This window comes from Choloepus didactylus, chromosome 23 (genome assembly GCF_015220235.1).
Source record: "Choloepus didactylus isolate mChoDid1 chromosome 23, mChoDid1.pri, whole genome shotgun sequence".
Classification (NCBI taxonomy): Eukaryota; Metazoa; Chordata; class Mammalia; order Pilosa; family Megalonychidae; genus Choloepus; species Choloepus didactylus.
In genome coordinates this window covers 23,944,479-23,969,051 of record NC_051329.1, presented here as the reverse complement: position 1 = coordinate 23,969,051, position 24,573 = coordinate 23,944,479, and the positions used below count along the sequence as shown (strand labels likewise).

The 24,573-nt window shown below is 40.4% G+C and overlaps 2 protein-coding genes across 4 annotated transcripts in view; one reads left to right on the top strand and one right to left on the bottom strand.

The window, feature by feature from the left end:
- Window positions 1-7,877, top strand: part of TFIP11 (tuftelin interacting protein 11) — a 37,227-nt gene extending 29,350 nt beyond the window's left edge. The window contains exons 12-13 of one of the 2 annotated variants that reach the window (XM_037816797.1): window positions 449-614; window positions 5,860-7,877. In XM_037816797.1, coding sequence (XP_037672725.1) covers window positions 449-614; window positions 5,860-6,215 — 522 coding nt within the window. In that variant the 3' untranslated portion in view covers window positions 6,216-7,877. The remainder of the gene's footprint in view (window positions 1-448; window positions 615-5,859) is intronic. The other variant, XM_037816798.1, reaches the window with a different exon arrangement.
- The window catches only part of SRRD (SRR1 domain containing), a 63,360-nt gene that overhangs the window by 17,021 nt on the left and 21,766 nt on the right, over window positions 1-24,573 (bottom strand). Inside the window, exons 3-7 of one of the 2 annotated variants that reach the window (XM_037816799.1) lie at window positions 9,798-10,057; window positions 9,599-9,697; window positions 7,785-7,939; window positions 7,237-7,282; window positions 6,581-6,779 (exon numbers count right to left, since the gene is read on the bottom strand). In XM_037816799.1, coding sequence (XP_037672727.1) covers window positions 6,581-6,779; window positions 7,237-7,282; window positions 7,785-7,939; window positions 9,599-9,697; window positions 9,798-10,057 — 759 coding nt within the window. Of the gene's footprint in view, window positions 1-5,466; window positions 6,780-7,236; window positions 7,283-7,784; window positions 7,940-9,598; window positions 9,698-9,797; window positions 10,058-24,573 lie in introns of those variants that run through there. The other variant, XM_037816800.1, reaches the window with a different exon arrangement.

Genomic DNA, 24,573 nt, shown 5'->3' with positions numbered 1-24,573 from the left:
TTACTCCCCTGGGTGTCTGATCCCACGTAGGGGGGAGGGCAGTGATTTCACCTTTCAAGTTGGACAGCCCTTTAATTTTATAATGAAAGTAAATTATATACTTTAGGTAGAAATGAGTTAAAAAATGATATAATAGTGATCATCTTTTATTGAGCACTTGCCATGTGCTGTTGTAAGCAATGGATTTGCCTTATCTTGGCTCCTCACAACTCCAAGGTAAAGACTTTAATATCTTACTGTAGAGGTGGAGACAGAGGCTCAGGGAGTTGACCTGCAAGATCATGTGGCTACCAAGCTGACTGCCTGAGTCATACTCAAGGGCCCAACTTTTCAGCCCCCAGAAACCCTTGTGTCAGCAGCTGGTACGACTAGTATTGAAACACATAGCTAGCTCCCTTGGAAACTTTGTTGCTACAGAGGATGGGTTTCTTATTTTCCTTTTTGGCAGGTGCTGTGCTCCTGGCTCAGTAACAGCCCAAATTATGAGGAGATCACCAAGTGGTACCTGGGTTGGAAATCCATGTTCTCAGACCAAGTGCTGGCACATCCATCGATCAAGGACAAATTTAACGAAGCACTCGATATCATGAACAGGGCTGTGTCCTCCAATGTTGGTGAGTGGGGATTCTAGTTTTTGAAATATGCTGAACGCATAAATGACCAAGTCAGTTCTCAGGTACCTGTGGACTGCTGGAAGCCTACCTCACTCTCTCCTGTCACAGCATTGACTCTCATCTCCAGACTCGGCTGCAGGGTTAGCGAGAACCCACTGGCGAGATGCACTGTTATTGGGAGGGCATTTGCCCCAGAAGTAGACGGATTAAGCCTGGATTCACGCTGGTGTCTGGCTCCACGGCCCACTCTCTCGGCCCCTGAGCATTCAGCCCTGTGGGGGTCTTGCATGCATCTGCTAGGCCAGTGTGTCGGTGATGAGGCTCCAGCTCACAGTGTAGAGCTTTATCCAAATTCTGACACTTAAGTATCTGCTTACTTTCTCTTAGCCCTATTTCTTCACCTCCTCCATAGGATACAAAGGGGGTTGAGTTAGTGTTTATAAAACACTTAGCATGCATCACTCAGTAGGTGGTGTTTGTGTCAAAAGTAGGCAGTTCACTCTATTTGTGTATCTGTTCCCAAAGCTATGTGACTCTAGGTAGGCCATTCAGCCAAATCTGTGTACTGACACCTGAAGACAACAGTGCTAACGAGCTGGTTCACGGCATGTGAAGCCAGGTCACCAAGGCCCATATGGTCACATAGTTAAATTTCCTGAGTCTGTCTTCCTACGTAGTCTGGTACATGAAAACAGAACTGTAATGCATAGATTATGCTACGTTTAACAAGGCAAAGATATTTCTATGCTTCTCTCTACTTATCCAAGTCCTTCAAGGGACACTTCCGTTTTCATATCCTCTACTCAGACACCCTAGACTACTGGCTCCCCAAATACATTTAAATTTCTCCAGGACAGGGGGCATGTATGATGTAAATGTTTTTCAAGGTACTAAGAGGTAACCTCTTTGGCAGTGAGGAGTTAAAAACACTACCAAGCAAGATAGTCACTATTCTGTGCCTAATGATGGATTATTTGTCAGGGTTTCCAGTTCTAAAGGGTAAATCCCTTGCAGATATTTTTTTTTTTTTTTAATTTTTATTTTGAAATAATTTCAAACATATAGGACAGTTGCAAATACAATACAAACCCCATACAGAGGACTCCAACACCCCTCCTGCCCCCAGATATCTATATCTACCAATTTTACATTTTGCTACCTTTGCAGTACCTTTCTTTCTCTTTCCTCCCTCCATCCCCCTTCTTTCAACTATATGTATTATCTTTCTGTCAGTTATCTGTCTACCCATTTATCATCTTCTGAACATTTGAGAGCAGGTTGCATATATCATACTCCTTGAACTCATAACACTTCCATGTACATTTCCTACGAACCAGGATATTCACTGATGTCATTAACTGCAGTTACTTCAAGAAAATTAATATGGTTATAAAGCTTAAATTCTATATTCCAATTTTTCCTTATGCCCCCTTTGAGCTTTTCTCCTCCATTCTTAGATCCACTCCAGTATCATATATTGCATTGATTATCATTAACTCTTTAACTTTTTTTAAATTAACTATATCAAAAAAAAAATTTTAAAAAAAAGGATATACAATAAAAAAACATTTCAAAGAGACCATAACAAGGGAGTAAGAAAAAGACAACTAACCTAAAATAACTACTTTACTTCCAACATGTTCCTACTCGACCCCAAGAAAATAACCTAATATAGCAACATTTCTGTGAACTTGTTCCTACCATACCCATCAGAAAGTAACAAACCATAGTCATTCCTGGGCATTCCCAGAATGTTAAATTTACCCACGATAGCTTATCTGTTCTTATTGGGTTATCGTTCCCCCTTCATTAATTGCTGTCACTAGTTCCCCTACATTCTACATTATAAACCATTTATTTTAGGAGTGTGTTATCTTACCTCCAGATGTTTGTGAATTTTCTAAGTCCCTCCAGATGTTTGTGAATTTTCTAAGTCTCTGATGGTTATTGACTTCTAATTGTATTCCATTGTGGTCAAAGAATGTGCTTTGAATAATTTCAATTTTTTTAATATTTATTGAGGCTTGTTTTATGCCCCAGCATATGGTCTAATCTGGAGAAAGTTCCATGATCACTAGAGAAGAATGTGTATCCTGGTGATTTGGGATGTGAAGTTCTATACATGTCTGTTAAATCACATTCATTTATCAGATTGTTTAGGTTTTCATTTTCCTTGTTGATCTTCTGTCTGGTTAGCGTAACTATAGGAGAGAGTGATGTGTTGAAGTCTCCCACAATTATTGTGGAAACATCTATTGCTTCCTTTAGTTTTGCCAGTGTTTGTCTCATGTATTTTGTGGCACCATGATTGGGTGCATAAACATTTAAGACTGTTATTTCTTCTTGAATTGTTCCTTTTATTAGTATGTAGTGGCCTTCTTTGTCTCTCCTAACTTCCTTGCATTTAAAGTCTATTTTATCTGAGATTAATATTGCTACTCCTGCTTTCTTTTGGCTGTAGCTTGCATGAGATATTTTTTCCATCCTTTCACTTTCAATTTCTTTGTGTCCTTGTGTCTAAGATGTGTTTCTTGTATGCAGCATATTGATGGTTCATGTTTTTTGATCCATTCTGCGAATCTATATCTTTTAATTGGGGAGTTAAATCCATTTACATTCAGTGTTATTACTGTGAAGGCATTTCTTGAATCAGCCATCTTATCCTTTGGCTTATGTTTGTCAGATATATTTTTTCCCTCTCTCTCTTCATGTCCTTTAATGAACCAAAATTGAATCTCTTTAGTACTGAACCTTTCTCCATATCTCTCTCTCCTTTCTTTGTTTCTATGTCAGTATGGCTCCCTGTAGTATCTGAAGTAGGGCAGGACTTTTATTAGCAAAATCTCTCAGCATTTGTTTGTGAAAAATTTAAGCTCTCCCTCAAATTTGAAGGAGAGCTTTGCTGGATAAAGTATTCTTGGTTGGAAATTTTTCTCTCTCAGAATTTTCAATATGTCATGCCACTGCCTTCTCGCCTCCATGGTGGCCACTGAGTAGTCACTACTTAGTCTTACGTTGTTTCCTTTGCACGTGGTGAATTGCTTTCCTCTTGCTGCTTTCAGAACTTGCTCCTTCTCTTCAGTATTTGACAGTCTGATGAAAATATGTCTTGGAGTGGGTTTACTTGGATTTATTCTATTTGGAGTTCGCTGAGCATTTATGCTTTGTATATTTATATTGTGTAGAAGATTTGGGAAGTTTTCCCCAACAATTTCTTTGAATACACTTTCTAGACCTTTACCCTTCTCTTCCTCTTCTGGGACACCAATAAGTCTTATATTTGGACGTTTTATTTTATCTATCATACCCCTGAGGTCCATTTAGATTTTTTTCCCCATTCTTTCTTTTGTTCTTTCATTTTCCGTTCTGTGGTCCTCGAGGTTGCTGATGCGTTGTTCAGCTTCCTCTAGTCTTGTACTATGAGTATGCAGAATCTTTTTAATTTGGTCAGCAGTTTCTTTTATTTCCATGAGATCATCTTTTTTTTTTTTTTTTTTTTACTCTTGTAATTTCTTCTTTATCCTCTTCTAGGGTCTTCTTCATGTCCTTTATAGCCTGTGCCCTGCTCTCATTGTTTGTCTTTAGTTCTTTGATTAATTGCTCCAAGTACTGTGCCTCCTCTGATCTTTTGATTTGGGTGTTTGCGTTTAGGTTATCCATATTGTCTAGTTTTATCATATGCTTTAAAATTTTCGGTTGTTTTTGGCCTCTTGGCATTTGCTTTATTTGATAGGGTTTTTTAGGATATGTAGAGTTATTCAAAGACTAATCTCTAATTTGTTAGAGCTACAGCTTGGTGGCGTACACTTTCTCTAACCAGCAGATGGCGTCCATGAGTCATTTATTCCCCTCAAGTCAGTTCTCCCCAACTTCGTCTTTGTGGTGTGTGGGGGTCTGATTCTTGTGGGGTCCAATTGGTGCACCATGTTTGGGTGTGTTATTGGTACTGTCTGCCCTGAATGTGGGGCATGTGTCTGAGCGGTTGGGGAGGGAGGGCAGCTTTAATAATCAAACCTCCCAGGTGTTCCTGGAGATATAAGGCTGTTGCAAGAGTCTAAACCTTCATTTCAGTCTCGCCACAGATTGTCTCTGCTGCTGACCCACAAGTCTTTGGTATTGGTGTATGGTCCCTGGGATTTCCAAGTAGGTCCCTCTTCCAAGCTTTGCCCTTCAAGGGCCTCTGCTGAGGGAAGGTTGTGCTGTGTCACAAGTGCACACCATCCCTCAAGGGAAGTTCTGGGCTGCCAGGCCATGTAGGTGTGTTCCCAGCCTGCTGTTAAGAATGGCTGAATGGGGAGTGTTAATTTCCCCCTTTTCACACAGCTCCACCTTCCCAGCTCCAGGACAATTAGCTGTGGGTGCACGAAAGGCTACTGTCCACGCCTCATATCGTAGTGTGTGCACGCATTGCTGGAAACACTTCCCGTCTCACTGGGTTTTTTGGCGCAGCTCTGGGCTGTGGTTCCGTCGCCAGGCAGGAGTGTTCCCAGCCCATCGGGAAGATGGCTGCAAGGGCATGGTTTTTTTCCCCTTTTGGCTAACCTCTGCCTGCCTCACTCTGAGACAATTAGCAGCGGGTGCATGAAAGGCTATCTTCCACGCCAGATATCGAGGCATTCGCACAGCCCATTCCTGCCGTGCTTCACTGTGCATTTCTCACTGCTGTATCTGCAGCCGCTTTTGGGTTTTTTTAAAAAATAACTAGTCTGCCTCCAAACGCCAACCCTCAGTTTCCCCACACCACAGTGTGGCTGCCGGATATTCAGTGGCTTACTCGTTTCAGAATGCAGACTCCTGGTTTCACCAAGTGCATGGTCCCTGCGGACCTTGTCCAGCTGGTGCATCACTGGAACTGGTGTTCTAGGTCACTTTCTAGCTTTTATATAGTTATTTTTCATGGAGGTGTTTTTTTTGCCCTGTCTCTCCTAGCCGCCATCTTAGGTTTTCTGCAGATATTTCTTTTTATGTTGAATATTTAATAATCCCTCTGGTTGCTATGTGTTAGCCAGATATTTTCAGATATGTGATTCTACTAGCCTCTTGTTTAAAACTTCCCCCAGCGGTGCTGGATTGCCTCTGTTTTGGTGCTTTGGGTCTCAGGGACAGCGCTGCCCATCAGTGAGTTACAAGTAGATTTTATAGACATGGCATCTCTGGTATTCCCAGACTTGGACCAAATCACCATCTTCTTTGACATCACCTTGGGAACACCTGTCCTCACTCCCCTGCCCTCTGCCTCTCTCAGGTGCCTACATGCAGCCTGGAGCACGGGAGAATATTGCCTACCTCACCCACACTGAGCGGAGGAAGGACTTCCAGTATGAGGCCATGCAGGAGCGACGGGAGGCCGAGAACATGGCCCAGAGGGGCATCGGCGTGGCTGCCAGCTCAGTGCCCATGAACTTTAAGGACCTCATTCAGACCAAGGCCGAGGAACACAACATCGTCTTCATGCCTGTCATCGGGAAGCGACACGAAGGGAAGCAACTCTATACCTTTGGCCGCATTGTGATCTACATTGACCGGGGAGTGGTGTTTGTCCAGGGAGAGAAGACTTGGGTGCCCACCTCCCTGCAAAGCCTAATTGACATGGCCAAGTAGACAGCCGTGGGCTAGGGCAGACCACAGACTTGCATCTAAGAGGGACGTTCAAAACGCTTCTTACAAGTAAACATTAAGTTATCTTTTAAAGAGTAACTTCTCTTTTCAGGATTTACTCCATATTAGGAAGGATGTACAACATAAAGAAGTACATAAATCTTTATACGAAGTCCTCACACACACACACACACACACGTTCATACTTCAAACACAACAGCCAAGTTGAAATATTTCCTGTTCTTATCTCTGAAATTTGGCCCACTGGCCAAGAAAGGCGCTCCCTGCAGTCCCTTCCTGTTAGTCTGGTGGTGGAGTCTTCTACCTCAGCCAACACCAAATACATTATTAGGAGTTGAAGTCAGTACCTGAAGGATCCTTTGTCTTGTTCCTGATGATTTCAAGGTCCTCACAGTCCTGATAATCTGGTTCTTCCCAACACATCCACATATCCGGGGAGAGTTGTTTTAGCTTTTGTACAGGGAACCAGTGGATGGAGGTGTCATTAAATATGTCCATGTACTGTGAAGTCTGAGGAAACTCAAGCTCCTCCAGTCCTTTTAAAATCTGAGCAGAAAAATACAAACATAAAGTGTAAAAAACTGATAGTTGTGGTACTCACCGCTCTTTTAGGTTTAATTACCATTTTTGTTTTCATCCCCATTTTCTCCTTTTAAAGCGTAAAGAACAGAGTATTTTGATTTAAATGTTTCTGTGCCCTGGATTGGAAGTCCAAGGACAGTGGATATATTGGGCTGTGATACTGAACATAAGGGAAATCAGAAACGAGGAGTGCATTCAGATGTCATAGTTTCTGGAGCAAAGACCCATCATTTTTAATGAATAGAATTATTAAGAGAGTGCTCAAGGACAGTACAGCAACTAAATCTGTCTTCACTTAGCCTCTAATCATTTTTTCCTACACATAAAGGTAGAATTTTTTCCAGAAATTGAGAAAGAGTATGAGTATATACTCATGAGTATAACCCCTTTTCCATCCCAACCCTTTTGTCCAGATAGATACCTTAGCAATGTAGGGATAATTTTTCTGCAGAATCCTTGTCAACAACCTAGAAATCAAAAGAAACCATGATTAGGAGGTCTGAGAATGGTTTTATTCAGCTTAAGACACAAGAAAGACAAGATGATTTAAGCATAGCAGGAGTTCAGAAAAGTACTTTTGGACGTGGAGTGGGTGAAGTACTCAGTGGGAAATGTGAGTACCGGGGTAAATGCCCCCATTTCATGTATCCAAGCAAGAGACGGCAGAGTAGACACCTGAGCATCATGAACCAGAATGAGGGTCATAGCCATGGGCAGAGAAATCAAATGATTTTTCCCATTTTCAAAGCTTTCTGTCCATCATAGGGTAGGAGTTAATTACTAGCAAAAATATTCCTTAGCTTGCGTCACAACTCAACTCAGGTTTCTCATCTCCCCTGACTTCAACCCTTGATCCAATTCCCTCTGGAAAAGCATTTCCAAGTAGACAATAACAATAGAAGTGTTTTCTGCTGAGATCAAACCTGAGGTATGGCCTTCAGCTTGGGGTTAACTGAATCTTAGACCTACCTTTCCTCAAGGCGTTTGAAACTGTTTCCAATGATGATCATCTTGGAAAGGGCATCTACTGACCAGTTACTCCATAAAAGGTTGTTGTACAAAGCCGTCCCACAATGGAGCATGTAAAAGATGGTGGGCTTGCCACAAATGTTCCGTTTTCCTTCCTGAGGATACAATATTATAACAGATGTAAATGCTCGTACTTCTTGCAACAAGGTGAGGTAGAGAAAAGGACACAGATTAAAAGAGCTGAGAGGAAGACAAAGCTGAAGTGAAGTGGAAACCACTAAATTCCACTATGGAATAGGCTACAAGTGTGCATGACCTCTATAAAATTACATAATTATATTAAGTTATATGAGACTTAAGAAAAAAAAGTCAGGAAATTGTGATGTCCAGAAAGAAATTGTGTTTACTTAACTACTTCCCACAAACACCAAAAGCTGTGGACCCATGGAGAGGCTTCTCAGGTCCCAGACAACAGGGCAGGAGGGACAGCAACCGTTACAGTTGCTGTCCCTCCATGCGTTCTGTGCCACTCAGCAGAACCCATCATAACTGGTGCCCTCCACGTGTCTCGGCAGGAGGGGGGTTGCTGAAACACACCCACCTCTCTCTCCCTCCCCTCCTCCCCCAGTTGAAAACCACCGCTCGACAGTGGAACTCCTGGCAGAGAACATAAGCCCTTTGCAGTCTGGCTGCTGCCCCGTCTCTCCTCCTTGAAGCTTTCCTTCAGCGAATGACAAACGGGCAGTGGTTTCCTGAATGCTCGCTTTTGTCTCCTTGCAGGGTGCTGGCAATCCTGGTCCTGTCCATCTGGGAAACTCCTGGCAGACCTTCAAACCCCAGCTGAGATTCTGGGAAACCCTCCTGGGCCCCTAAACAGAGCTGATCTTCCCCTGAGCTGTCTCAGTTCCTAATATGAGATTCTGCCTCACTCTTCCATTCCTTAAGTATTTACAGACCAGGTGCCCTCAAGTGACTGTAAGCTCCCTGAAGACGCAGAATGGCTCATTTTTATCATCCCACCACCCCACTGCCACCACCACCAAGTTCCCTGCCTAGTACAGAGCAGGCACTCAGAAAAGATTGTTTTAGGACTTTTCCCAACATCAGGGAATGACTCTGTCCTCAGCTGGGACTAGTTTTCATGTTTTACAATTAGCAATGAGATGGAAATTCAAGATTGAGGGACAGACACATACACACACACCCACAGGAATCAAGCAATTATTTTATAATCTCCAAGACAATGCAAAACTAAATGCATAGGTATTTGCCCATGTGGGCTTCAGCCCTCTATTTGTGAAATGAATCTCTTTTATTTCCAGAGGTCTCAGAAATTTTGAATCCTAACTTTTGGAGGAATGCAGGGGTGGAAAGATGATTCATCCACAACTCACAGCCAGGTGCTATCAGTGTGACAGAGCTACTGCCTTAAAGAAGGCAATTATTCTGACTCCTTTTATCACCTCTTCCAGAACAGGGTAAAATCCAACCAGAAAGACCTCACTGGAGTAACTGAGACCTTGTACCTTCTTTCCTTTTTAATATCAACAGTAAATACCAACTTAGCATAATTTCTAGACAAAGAATTATCAGAATTTTTCAAACCTAACATGTTCTGTTTCATGCCATCTGTGTAATTTACTTGAAAATATAAGCCAAAATGTGGACAGCTGATTGATCACATATTACAGGCAGGAAGAAAGCAGGCAGTGGAAAGGAATGACCACCACTTCAGAGAAACCGATATCCAGAGGACAGAGACTGGGGTCAGTTTGGTCAGGTTTACACAGTACCCTACACCCAAAACCACTTACCTCGTTCTCACTGAGAACAGTCACACCAAGGGCATTAAGAACTGCGATTTCCAGTTGGCTAAAGAGAGGGTCGTACACCCAGCAGTGACTTCTGGGAATCTGCAGAAGGGAAGAATAACTTGTCTGCTTCATTTGAAACATCTGGGTGCACACTGTGCGCAAGGCAAGGGGAGGGAGAGAGAGGAATCCAAAATTTTACCTGGCACTTTTCCAGAAAGAGCAGCAAAAACGTTAGCTGGTTTCTAGCTATGATGCAGGTGGCAAAGTTCCCAATGCCGTAACACACACACTTCAAATGGCAGGTCCCTGTGACCAGGGTCTCTCCAGGGACGGAGCCAGGGGCCACATCCGACTCATCTGGCAATGGGTCAAGACGCAGGTTTCCAAGAGCATCCAAAAGACTGCCCACAGGGGCCTTCAGCTGTTGCAGATGTTTCCTAAGACATCTGCTGATGGTTTCTGAAAGAAAAAGCCCCTCAATGCAGTCAGAGGGTGTTCTGACCCCACAAAAGATGCCCACAGACCCAGGGAGGAAGGGGCCGGCAGTGAAGGCTCCCACTCCCCCAAAACAAAAGCTGCCTGCCTCACTCCCAAGCTTGCCTGGGACATGGAGCCACATCCACCAACACCTGACAGCTCACCCTGGCCCTTGACTCCCACGGCCAACAACCCAGAGCATTTTTTTTGGGCAAAAAAAAAAAAAAAATTTCATTCATGGGCAGTTTCTATTTAAAACTGTAATGTGAGCTCATTCTAATTTACTAGGCACCTAGTAAACGTAGGCTATGTGCTGAACTGTCTACTTCTTGCTTATGAAAAAGAAGGGAGGAGTACAACTCTCAAAATCACACTGTACATACCCTGACTTCATAGGACTGAGAGGAATACGTTCCCAAAAAGCGCCATCTTCTGGCAGGCGAAGAAAGCGCACTTTTGGGGAAACATCGAAAAAGGAGTTTTGGCGAAGATCGCCATCTGCTGGGAAGGACAGGAAAGTGAAAACTTGGGAAGCTTTAGAAAAAAACTTTTTGCTCTTTCCTGACCTTCTCCTTAGGACCCATTGGATCTAGTCTGCACCCCTTGTATAGGTACCAGGCCATGTTTTGGCAAGGAAATTGTGACAAACCAACTGTCAAAGAACAGCCTTAGAACAAATCCAGTCAACAACAAAACCCTAGAAGAGAGAATCTGACCTTCAGAATAAACCCATCAGGATAATCAGATGCCCAGATATCAGCAAAAAATTATAAGCCATACTAAGAAATAGAAAGATGGAGCTCAGTCAAAGGAACAAATTAAGATGTCGAAAACGTCAGGGGAGATACAAAATTTGGAACAACTAATCAAAGATGTTTAAACAAATCTCCTAAGTCTGTTCAAGGAGATAAAGGAAAATATGGCTAAAGAGATAAAGAATATTAAGGAAACTCTGGGATATTAAGAAGAATTTGAAAACATGCAAAGAATAATAGATCTTATGGGAATGAAAGATACAACAAATGTGATTAAAATATACTAGAGGCATTCAACAGGTTTGAACAGGCAGAAGAAAGGAGCAGTGAACTAAAAGATAGGGTACCTCATATCAGACAAAAGGAGAGGTACAGAAGATCACGGAAAAAAAATGGAGCAGGGTTTCAGGGAACTGAATGACAGCATAAACAGCACAAACATACATATCATGAGTGTCCCAGGAGGGATAAGGGGCAGAAAGAATGAGGAAATAATGGCCAAAAATTTCCCAACTCTTAAAAAACATAAATATGCATATCCAAGATGTGCAATGTTCTCCAGAGTAAATCCGAACAGATTCACTCCAAGACACATACTAATCACACTGTCAAATGTCAAAGATAGAGAATTCTGAAAGTAGCAAGAGAAAAGTGATTCTCCACACACCAGGGATGCCCAATACAACTAAGAGCCAATTTCTCAACAGAAACCATGGAGGTCAGAAGACAGTGGTATGATATATTTAAGATACTGAGACAGAAAAATTGCCAGCCAAGAATTTTATATCCAGAAACTAACCTTCAAAAAGAAGGAAGAGTTTAAATATTCACAGATAAACAGACACTGAGTTCATCAACAGAGATATGCCCAATAAGAAATACCAACAGGAGTTCTGCAGGCTGAAAAGAAAAGACAGGAGAGAGGGGTTGGAGGAGAATACAGATATGAAGATTATCAGTAAGGGTAACTAAAAGGATAAAAAGAAATGAAAAAAATAAGATATGACAAATAGAAACCAAAGGATAAAATGGTTGAAGTAAGTACTGCTTTTACAGTAATAACATTGAATGATAATAGATTAAAACCCCAATCAAAAGACAAAGGTTGGCAGAATGAATAAAAAATTATGATCCATCTATATGCTATCTACAAGAGACTCATTTTAGACCCAATGATACTGTGGTAGTTTGAAGCTCTATGGACCCCAGAAAAGACCATACTCTTTTAATCCATTCCTGTGAGTATAAACCCATTGTAGGTGGGCCCTTTTGATTAGGTTATTTCAGTTGAGTTCTTGCCCAGGGTGGGTCTTAATCCTCTTACTGGAGTCCTTTTTAAGAGGATAAAAGATAGAAAAAAGCCCCAGAGAAGCTAAGAGAGGAAGCCACTGGAGCCAGAAGCTGAACGCAATGAAACCCAGAAGAGAAAAGGCCAGCAGACATTGCCATGAGCTTTGCTGTTGGACAGAGGAGCCCAAGCCTGCCTGCAGCTGGTCTTCAGGGAGAGAGCAACACATACTGATGCCTTGAGTTGGACATTTTCACAGCCAAAGAACTGTAAGCTTGTAAGTTAATAAATTCCCATTGTAAAAGCCAACCCATTTCTGGTATATTGCATTTCATCACCTTTAGCAAGCCAAAACAGATACAAATAGTTTGAGAGTGAAAGGCTGGAAAAAGACATTACATGCAAGCAGTAACCAAAAACAAAACAAAACAAAACAAAACAAAACTGCAGTAGCTATATTAAAATCGGACAAAGTAGACTTCAAATGCAAAAATGTTATAAGAGGCAAAGAAGTATATTATATGTTAATAAAATGGACAATTCACCAAGAAGAAATACCAATCATAAATACAAGTTCACTGAACCAAGGTGCACCAAAGTACATGAAGCAAACACTGGCAAAACCGAAGGGAGTAATAATATCTCTACAATAATAGTTGGAAACTTCAATACACCGCTCTCATTATTAGTTAGAACATGTAAAGAGGATCAAGAAAGAAAGAGAGAACATAAATAATATAATAAATGAACCTAGACCTAAGATATCTACAGAATGTTGCACCTCAAAACAGCAGGATATACATTCTTCTCAAGTACCCATGGTTCATTCTCCAGGATACAACACATGTTGAGTCACAAAACAGGTCTTAATAAATTAAAAAAGACTGACATTATACAGAACCCTTTCTCTGATCATAATGGAATGAAGCTGGAAATTAGTAGTGGCCAGAGAACTGGCAAGTTAAAAAAATACATGGAGGTTAAGCAACACACTCTTAATTAGTGGGTCAAAGAGAATTTGCAAGAGATAATATCTCGAGACGACTGAAAATAAGAACACAACATATCAAAACTTAAGGGATGCAGCAAAGGCTGAGGGATTTATAGCCCCACATGACTACATCAAAAACAAAGAGCTAAGATCAAAGACCTAACTGAACACCTGGAGAAAGTAGAGAAAGAACAGCAAACTAATCCCAAAATGAGCAGAAGGAAAGAAATAACGAAGATCAGAGCAAAAATGAATGAAATCGAGAACAAAACAATCAATAAAACCAAAAGTTGGTTCTTTGAGGTCAATAAAATAGACAAACCCTTAACTACCTTGACAAAGAAAAAAAGAAGATGCAAAGTAAAATCAGAAATGAGTCATTACCACTGAGCCCACAGAAATGAAAAGAGATCATGAGGATGCTATGAACAACTCTACACCAACAAACTGAACAACACAGACAAAATGGACAATTTCCTAGGAACACAAAGCAACCTACACTGACTCAAGAAGAAATAGAAGACCTCAACAAACCAAACGCAAGTAAAAAGTTGAATCAGTCATCAAAAACCTCCCAACAAAGAAAAGTGCGGACCAGAGGGCTTCACAGGTAAATTCTACCCATCATTACAAGAACTAATAGAAATCCTGCTCAAACTCTTCTAAAATATTGAAGAGGAAGGAACACCACCTAAATGATTCTATGAAGCCAACATCACCCCAATACCAAAGCAAGATAAATATACTACAAGAAAAAAAATTGTAGACCAATCACTCTAATGAATATATATGCAAAAATCCTCAACAAAGTACTTGCAAATTGAATCCAGCAACACAGTAAAAGAATGATAAGCCATAACCAAGTGGGTTTTATTCCAGGTATGCAAGGGTAATTCAACACAAGAAAATCAATTAATGAAATACACCACATAAACAAACTGAAGGGGAAAAGCCACATGACCATGTGATCAATGCAGAAAAGGCACTTGACAAAATACAGAATCCTTTCTTAATAAAAACACTTCAAAAAATAGGAACTGAAGGAAACATCTGCAACATGACAGAGGGCATATAAGAAAAATGCACAGCTAACATCATACTCAAGGGTGAGAGACGGAAAGCTTCCCCTTTAAGATCAGGAACAAGCCGAGGCTGCTCACTATCACAACTGTTATTCAACAGTTGTGCCAGAAGTTTTAGCCTAGAGCAGTTAGGCAAGAAAAAGAAATAAACGGCATCCAAATCAGAAAGAAGTAAACTTTTCATTATTTGCAGATGACATGATTCTATATTTAGAAAGCCCCCAAAAATCTATGGGAACAATGTGGAGACTTCCAGGAATATGGTGGAGTAGGTGAGGGGGAACGGGCTTCTCCTCCGTGAAACTAACAAGAAGGGCTGGAGAACACCAGGGACTGTGGTTCTGGGGTGTGACTGGCCATAGAGGGTCCCCCACAGAATGTGGAGGGGATACCTGAAAAAAATGAGGAGAAATGGCAGCTGGAGGGATGTGGTGAGTGAGTTCCCTGTCCGGACCACCCCCCCACCCCACCCCAGGCTGGCAGCAGCAAAACCACCACCAGGCAAGGGATTGAGCAGTAGCTCACCACTTCTGTCCACCTACCTTGACAGTTGCTGGGGTGTAATCCTCCACAGCCAGACAGCAGGGAATTCCCGTGAGGGAACCCGGCAGGTGGCAGTTGCTCTCCTCCCATGGAAGTGTGGTGGGGGGGTGCAATGGCGAGAAGTGGGGAAGGGTAAGGTGCCATGCCAGCAACTGGGAGCCACTCATACACCCCAGAGACTCACAGGCACAAGCAAGCAGAGAACCGGCAGGCAGGGCCCACGTCCCACCTGCAGGGTGCCTTTGATCAGGCTCCCTGCCTACCTGCTTGAGGCCCACACTGCAACCCCAGGATGGGGATTCCCCAGAGCACATGGAGACCCAGTGCAGTGATTGGTTCCCCACCCAGTTTGGATTCCACCCACCGCACAGAAGTTCAGGAAAGACCTACTTAAGAGTGTCACCTGCTGGTAGGTTAGGGAAACTGCACTCCAGCAAACCAAATTATATATAAAGGCTCAATTAATTCCACACTTCCCAAAACAACCCTATCAAGATAAGCAAATGCCCCGAAGCCAGCAGAAAATTACAAAGCTCTTGATGGATATAGAAGGTATGAACAAGCCAAATGAACAAACTGAAAACCCAGAAGAGACACAAAATTTGGAGCAATTAATCAAAGCAGTACACACAAATATCAATATTATGGCTCAGGATATAAAGGACATGAAGAAGACTGTAGAAGAATATAAAAAAGAATTTGCAAGAGTAAATAAACTAGCGGATTTTAAGGAAATAAAAGATACTGCTGATAAAATTAAAAATATTCTTGAGACTCATAACACCAGATCTGAAGAAGCAGAGAAATGAATCCGCGACCTTGAGGATAGGGTGGTAGAAAGTGAAAGCACAAAAGAATGAATGATGAAAAAAAATCGAAAACTTTGAAATGGATCTCATGGAAATGACAGACAACATGAAGAGCACAAATATAAGAATCATTGGTGTTCCAGAAAAGTAAAGGGCTAGGAAAAGTATTCAAAAAAATTATTGGGGAAAACTTCCCAACCCTTCTAAACAACATAATTAAGCAAATTAAAGATGCCCAACAAACTCCAAAAAGAATAAATTCAAATAAACCTACTCCAAGACATATACTGATTCGATTGCCAAATGCTGAAGAAAAGGAGAGACTTCTGAAAGCAGCATACAAGGAAGACAACATAAGATTAGGTACTGACTAGTCAGCAGACACCGTGGAGACAAGGCGGCAGTGGTATGACATATTTCAGATACTGAAAGAGAAAAATTGCCATCCATTAATTCTTTATCCAGCAAAGCTCTTCTTCAGAACTGAGGGAGAGTTTAAAATTTTCATAGAAAAACAAATGCTGAGAGAATTTGTTAAGAGACCTCTGCCCTGCAAGAAATACTAAAGGGAGCTAAGAAAAAAAGAACACAGTGAGGTCTGAAGAAGAGCACAGAACTGAAGAGTTATTAATAAGGGTAATTTAAAGGAAAAAGAGAAGGGAAAAAAAATAGCTCTAACAACTAAAAACCAAAGGATAGGATGGCTGGTTGTTGAAGAACTCCCTTCACAGTAATAACTTTGAATCTGAATGAATTAAACTCTCCAATTAAAAGATATACACTGGTAGAATGGATTAAAAAATATGACCCAGCAATATGCTGTTTACAAGAGACTCATCTTAGACCTGTAACAAAAAAAGACTGAAAGTGAAAGGATGGAAAAAAAAAAAAAAATCCATGCAAACTGCAATCTAAAGAAAGCTGGGGTAGCTACAATAATATCGGACAAAATAGACTTAAATGCAAAGATGTCATAGAAGATAAAGAAGGACACTATATATTAATAAAGGGATAATTCACCAAGAAGAAATAACAATTAGAAATGTTTATGCACCCAATCAAGGAGCTCCAAAATACGTGAGACAAACATCGGTTAAACTGAAGGGAGCAACAGACATGTCTACTATAATAGTGGGAGACTTTAATACACCACTCTTTTCCATAGATAGAACAACTAGACAGAGGACCAATAAGGAAACTGAGAACCTAAACAATATGATAAATGAATTAGATTTAAAAGACATCCATAGATTGTTACATCCCAGAGTACCAGGATATACATTCTCTAGTGCCCATGGAACGTTTTCCAGGATAGATCATATGCTGGGGCACAAAACAAGTCTTAATAAATTTAAAAAGATTGAAATTATTCAAAGCACATACTCTGACCACAATTGAATGCAACTAGAAATCGACAACCACCAAAGAACCAGATCTTTCACAAATATATGGAGGTTAAACAACACATTCCTAAACAACCAGTGGGTCAAAGAAGAAATTGCAAGAGAAATTGGTAAATATCTAGCGAGGCATGAAAAGGAGAACACAACACATCAAAACTTGTGGGATGCAGCGAAGGCAGTGCTGAGAGGGAAATTTATAGCTCTAAATGCATATATCAAAAAGCAAGAAGAGCTAAAACTAAAGACCTAACTGAACAACTGAAGAAGCCAGAGAATGATAAGCAAACTAACCGTAAAGCAAGTAGACAAAAAGAAATAACGAAGATTAAAGCAGAAATAAATGAGCTGGAGAACAAAAAAACAATAGAGAGAATAAATAAAACCAAAAGGTGGTTCTTTAAGAGCAACAAGATTTACAGACCCTTAGCTGGACCGATAAAGTCAAAAAGAGAGAAGAGCCAAATAAACAATCAGAAACGAGAAGGGAACAACTACTACAGAACCCAAAGAAATAAAAAAATCATAAGAGGATACTATAAACAACTACATGCCAACAAGCTAGATAATTTAGAGGAAATGGACAACTTCCTGGAAACACACGATCAACCCAGACTGACCCAAGAAGAATTTGAAGACCTTAACAAACCAATCATAATCAAAGAGATCCAATCAGTCATCAAAAATCTACTTTAAAGCCCAGGGATAGATGGCTTCACAGGGGAATTTTACCAAACTTTCCAAAAAGAACTGACACCATTCCTGCTCAAACTCTTTCAGAAAATTGAAGAAAAAGGAACACTACCTAACTCATTTTATGAAGCTAATATCACTCTGATACCGAAACCAGATAAAGACATTACAGAAAAGGAAAACTACAGGCCAATCTCCCTAATGAATACAGATGCAAAAATCCTAAACAAAATACTTGCAAATTGAATCCAAATGCACATTAAAAGATTTATACACCACAACCAAGTGGGGTTCATTCCTGGCACGAAAGGGTAGTTCAACATAAGAAAATCAATTAATGTAATTCAACACATTAACAAATCAAAAGGGAAAAATCAAACGATCATATTGATATCTGCTGAAAAAGCATTCTATAAAATTCAACATCCCTTTTTGATAAAAACACTTCAAAAGGTAGGAATTGAAGGAAACTTCCTCAATATGATAAAGGGCATATACGAAAAACCCACAGACAGCATAGTGCTCAATGGTGAGAGGCTGAAAGCCTTCCCTCTAAGATCGGGAATGAGACAAGGATGCACACTGTCACCTCTATTCAATATTGTGCCAGAAGTTCTAGCCCGAGCGATGCACCAAGATAAAGAAATAAATGGAATCCAAATTGGAAAGGAAGAAGTAAAACTGTCACTATTTGCAGATGATATGATCTTATATTTGAAAAATCTTAAGAATTTGACCACAAAGCCACTTGAGCTAATAAATTCAGCAGACGTGAGGGATATTAATGCACATAAGTCGGTAATGTTCCTATACACAAGTAATGACCTAACTGAAGAGGCAATCAAAAAAAACAATTCCATTCATGATAGCGAGTACCTAGGAATAAACTTAACCAAGGACATAAAAGACATCTACACAGAAAATTACAAAACTTTACTAAAAGAAATAAAAGAAGACCTAAATAGATGCAAAAATATTCCATGCTCATCAATGGGAAGACTAAATATTGTTAAGATGTCAATTCTACCCAAACTGATCTACAGTTTCAACACAATCCCTATCCAAATTCCAAGAACCTACCTTGTAGACTGGAAAAGCTAGTTATAAAATTAATTGGGAAGAAAAAGGGGCCTTGAATTGCCAAAAACATCCTAAAAAGGAAGAACGAAGTGGGATATCTTACACTTCCTTATTTTGAAACCTACTATAAAGCTACAATAGTCAAAACGGCACGGTATTGGCATAAAGATAGAGATCTTGATCAATGGAATCGATTTGAGAGTTCAGAAATAGACCCCCAGATATATGGTCGACTGATTTTTTATAAGGCCCCCAAATCCACCGAACTGGGCCAGAACACTCTCTTCAACAAATGGGGCTGGGAGAACTGAATAGACATAACAAAAAGAATGAAAGAGGATCCCTACCTCACACCCTATACAAAAATTAACTCAAAGTGGATCAAAGACCTCAATATAAGAAACAGTACCATAAAATTCCTAGAAGATAATGTAGGGAATCATCTTCAAGACCTAGTATTAGGAGGTTGCTTCTTAGACCTTACACCCAAAACACAAGCAATAAAAGAAAAGTCTTCTGTACCTCAAAGGAATTTGTCAAAAAGGTAAAGAAGCAGCCAACTGAACGGGAGAAAATATTTAGAAACCATGTCTCTGATAAGAGACTAATATCTTGCTTATATAAAGAAATCTTACAACTCAACAACATAGTACAAACAGCCCAGTTATAAAATGGGCAAAATGTGGTGTCTAGATGTGATGGAATACTACGCAGCAGTAAGAAGCAACAAGGTCTTGAAACATATGGCAACATGGATGAACTCTGAAGATATAATGCTGAGTGAAATAACTCAGACACAAAAGGGAAGATACTGTGTTACCACTTCAGACATTTCTCTGAAGAGGAAACACACATGGCTAAAAAAATGCATGAAAAAAAAAATGTTCATCTTCACTAGCTATTAGGGAGATGCAAATCAAGACCACAGTGAGATATCTCATACCAGTAAGAATGGCTGCCATCCCTTTAGCCTTTGTACTATTTTAGTTGATGTAAAGAAATTCATACAGGGGAGAATCTGTATGAATATCATTTATGTAGCAAAGTCCTTAGATGACCTGATGATAAATCCTATGAGAGCTCATGATATAAAGTAATGAAAGTAGAGAGTCCTCATTTACCACTCTAAGTAAGGCAGAAAAATTAACACATGAGGAATTTTGTGTATGCAATGTTGAAGTGCCTTAATTTGTAATTTTATTCTTTTATTCTTTAAACACTAGGTTGTAATTACTATGCACTATTATTCAGTGATACCCAAGTCTTGCTGTGCTTAAAATTAATATAGAAATAATTGTGAAAACATTAAATAAGATGAAAAAGACATAAAACCATGAAATAAGGAGAAAAGCCTTCATTATGAAGATGAAACCCCTTGGCAGATATCAAGAAATTTCATGATGGAGAATGTATTCAATGTAAAATCAAGGGAAGTCATTTAGAATTTGGGGAAGTTGTGGACATGAGTTATTGTATCTCTGTGAGGTATGTTTGAGGGGATTAGGGAAATTATTGGATATTTGTTGACTGTTATGGAAATGGAAATGCTATATGTGTGGGGATAGGAATATGTGAAGCTTGTGATTTGGGGTAAATGAATATGCTGTGGTTACTTCTAATGGATCAGTGGTAGACATTTTGCGTTAGTAATGAAATATCAACAGAGTAGGAACAGAAAAAAAAAGAATAACTGCTAACAAACAAACAGGAAACTACAAATGCTGAAGAGGATGTGGAGAAATTGGAACTCTTATTCATTGCTAGTGGGACTGTATAATGGTACAGCCACTCTGGAAGACAGTTTGGTGGTTTCTCAGAAAACTAGATACTGAATTACCCTATGATCCGGCAATTCCACTTCTCGATACATACCCAGATTTGAAAGCAGTGACATGAACAGACATTTGTACAACAATGTTCACAGCAGCATTGTTCACAATTGCCAAGAGATGGAAATATCCCAAGTGTCCTTCAACAGATGAGTGGATAAACAAAATGTGGTGTATACATGCGATGGAATACTATGCAGCAGTAAGAAGCAACAAGGTCTTGAAACATATGGCAACATGGCTGAACTTTGAAGATATAATGCTGAGCGAAATAACTCAGACACAAAAGGAAAGATACTGTATGTTACCACTTCTATGAACTCCCTGAGCCATGTAAAATCAATGTCTTATAAGAATATTGGGGATCTAGTGATAGATGGTAGCTAGTGAGGGGGAATGATAATCTAATAAGTTCCAATAAGTTAATGATGGTGAATTTAAAGGTATAGTAATGGATAGGGGTGACGATTGTTAATGGGATTATAAGTATCAGAGCTGTCTTGAAGGCGAATAGGAATGAAAGAGGTTGTATAAAGGCATGTTTCCCACAGATCAGCACCACAAATATTGATAGGTGCTTACATGATATACTTCTAAGGTATGACACTAGCACAGAGAGTTGACAACAGAAGGGTACATGCGAAAAATTTATACATTGCATACTAGGGGCTATAATTAATAGGAATACCATACTAGTATTACACAAATACTAGGGCAAACAATTAAGGGCTGACAAGAGCTACAAGATGTTTTGGGTCATGAAAATTGTTTAAAATGGAGAGTGATGAGGATTGTACAGCTAAGTGATGGTAATGTGAGATATGGATGGATTATCATGGATATTTCATATGCTATGTGAACCTAGGAACCCCCTAGTTTTTAAATCAAGCTCTCAATATTGAGGCTTGCTCAGAAAACTTATGGCTGTAAAGAGGAGGCTGAGCCCACCTGTAATTATGCCTAGGTGTCACCTCCAGAAAACCTCTTTTGTTACTCAAATGTGGAGTTTCTATCTCTAAGCCTAACTCTGCAAACAAATTCATAACCCTCCCCCTGACATGGGACAGGACCCCCAAGATGAGTGAGTCTTCCTGGCAACATGGGGTATGGATTCCAGGAAAGAGCCTGACCCTGGCATCGAGGGACTGAGAATGCCTTTTCGACCAAAAGGGGGAAAGAAAGGCAACAAAATAAGGTTTCAGTGGCTAACAGATTGCAAATAGAGTCAAGTGGCTGTCCTGGAGGTTACTCCTATGCAAGCCTCACCTAGATATGCCAAATGATCCCAGTATGATAAGCCCAAATTAACAGCAGTCCTGGAAACCTTAAACAATACCTGGATCCCTATCTGAGACTGTATAAAAGTTTCACTAAGTTTATTCATCAGAAACTTAAATTCTTCAGAGAACTCACATGCCAGCTGAGTCCCAAAACCCAGAGGCAACATCGTCTTCAAGAACGTCAACCAGATGTGTCCCCTTTGCTCATAAAGTTGACACCCCTTTTCAACATGAACAGGTTAGGGTGGTCACTGCCTAGACATTTCTGAAGATCAGGAAAGTGATTAAACCAGAGGAAGGGGAAGCAACATTTAAGACGGAAACTAACAAAGGATTATGAATACTGAATCTTTATATAATTTTCTTTTTCTTAGTTGCTAAGGTATTAGAATAGTTAGAAGGAAAGAATTGAAATGGTGGAACTGTAACCCATAGCATCCTTTGAAATTTGTTTCAAAACTACTTGTTAAATTGTAATTTGAAAGCTATACCTTTTTGTATGTATGTTAGATTTCACAATAAGGAAATAACTGAAACTATGGTACTATAATTCATAATAACTTTGGAAATTTCCTATATATTTACTTGTTAAATCATACTTTGAAAGATACTACCTTTTTGTACATGTTATATTTCATAATAAGGAAATAACTGAAACTGGAATTGTAACCTATAATATTCTTTGAAATTTACTCTGTAACTACTTGTTAAATTGCACTTGGAAAGTTATCACTTTTACGTATATATGTTATATTCTGCAATAAAAAAATATGATTAAAAAAAACTATGGGAAAGCTACTAGAACTAATAAATGGGCTCAGCAAAGTGGTGGGATACAGATCAACATGCAAAAATCAGCAGTGTTTCCATACAACAGTAATGAGTAATCCAAGGAGGAAATCAAGAAAAAAATTCCGTTTATAAGAGCAACTAGAAGAATAAAATATCTAGGAATAAAATTTACCAACAGTGTAAAGTACCTATACTCAAGAAACTACAAACATTTCTAAAAAAATCAAGGAAGACCTAAATAAATGGAGGGACATTCCATGTACCTGGACTGGAAGGCTAAAAAATGTCGCTAAGATGTCAATTCCACCCAAATTGATCCACAGATACAACATAATCCCTATTAAAATTCCAACAATCTGTTTTGCAGACATGGAAAAGAGAATTACCAAATTGATTTGGAAGTGGAAGGGGCTTGAAATAACCAAAAGCAAGTGAAAAAGAAGAATGAAGTTGGAGGTCTCACATGTCCTGACTTTAAAGCATATTACAAGGTTAAGACGGAGGCATACGGAGTTGTAGGGTTTAGTCTGTCCTTCAGGGCAGCTAGTAAATAGCCAAGAACTGTCTGAAGCAACTGTTGGGGGGACTTCGGGGACCAGATGCACATCATGCATCAGCCAGGAATGAGTGGAGAGACTGATAAATCATAGCAAACATGCTGTAAGTAAATCCTTCCACTGTGGAGGCTTGTGCCCCACCCCCACTGACATGGCAGGCTGGTTGGAAACAGAAGCTCTTTCTCCTAGTAGCAAGGAAGGGAAACGTAGTCAGGCACCAATTGCAGATTTGATTAATAATTCAGACTGCTAAATACCAGGTCTGAGGACAGATAAATTTACAAAGCAATCAATAAAGAAACTGGGACTTCTGTTTCAGCCTTGCTCCCAGCAGGGAGGAAGCAGGGCAGATGAAAAAGCTGCAGATATCTGGAGTTGGCTGAGCTTGGAGTGCTGGAGAAGGGCTGTGCTCCAAGAAAAGGGGCATATATAGCTGGGGACCAACTCTGGCTCTTGATTGGTGAACCTGGGGTGTTGGGCTCCAGCTCTGTGAACAGCTACTTTCTTTTGTTTTGTTTTTTTCCCAGGCAGGGGTGGAAGTTGGGTTGATTTGAGAAGACAAAGTAACTAATCAGATGGGTGAGACAGTTCCCTAAAGGGCAGATATTCCCCAAGAAAAGAAAAGGGGGCAGGGACCTGAGAAACTGGCAGCTGTCATTCAGAGAATTTAAACCCCAGGGGCTGGGATATCAGCAATGGTTTCAACCTACAAAAGACAGAGCCCAGCCTCTGTCTGAAACACCCTCGGGAACAAGTGGAAGTGGGGCTGCTTGAGAGTTACTGTGGCTTTTGTAGCCTGTATAGAACAGGGGGGCTGAGGAGTGGCTTCTCCCCAAGAAAAAGGGAATCAAGGCCCAGTACAGGTGGAGGCTGTTATTTAGAGAACTCAGACCCCAGGGGATGGGAAAACAGCAGCAGTTTCAAATAGCTTCTCTCAGACCCCCTGCAGTCTCAGTCTCAACCATGCCCCTAGCAGGTGCAGAGTCTGCTGAGAATTAAAGGCACAGTACCACCCTAGGTCTATGGGGAGCAGTGGGCTGAAGAGGGCCATCTGCTGAGCAGGACAGTAACAGCACAGAATCAGGAGGCTTCTCAGGAAAGTCTAGCACCCTGCTGGCCTCATTCCAGGGAACCTTGATACTGAATGTGCCAGTTTGGATGTATCACGTCCCCCAAAACACCATTATCTTTCATGCAGTTTTGTGGGGGCAGATGTATTAGTGTTGATTAGGCTGGAACCTTGTGATTGTTTCTGTGGAGATGTGACCCATCCAACTGTGAGTGACACCTTTGATTAGGGTGTGACCTCTGGATTGAATGTTTCCATGGAGGTGTAGCTCCACCCATTCAGCATGGATCTTGATCGGTTACTGGAGTGCTTTGAAAAGAGCCGCATAGG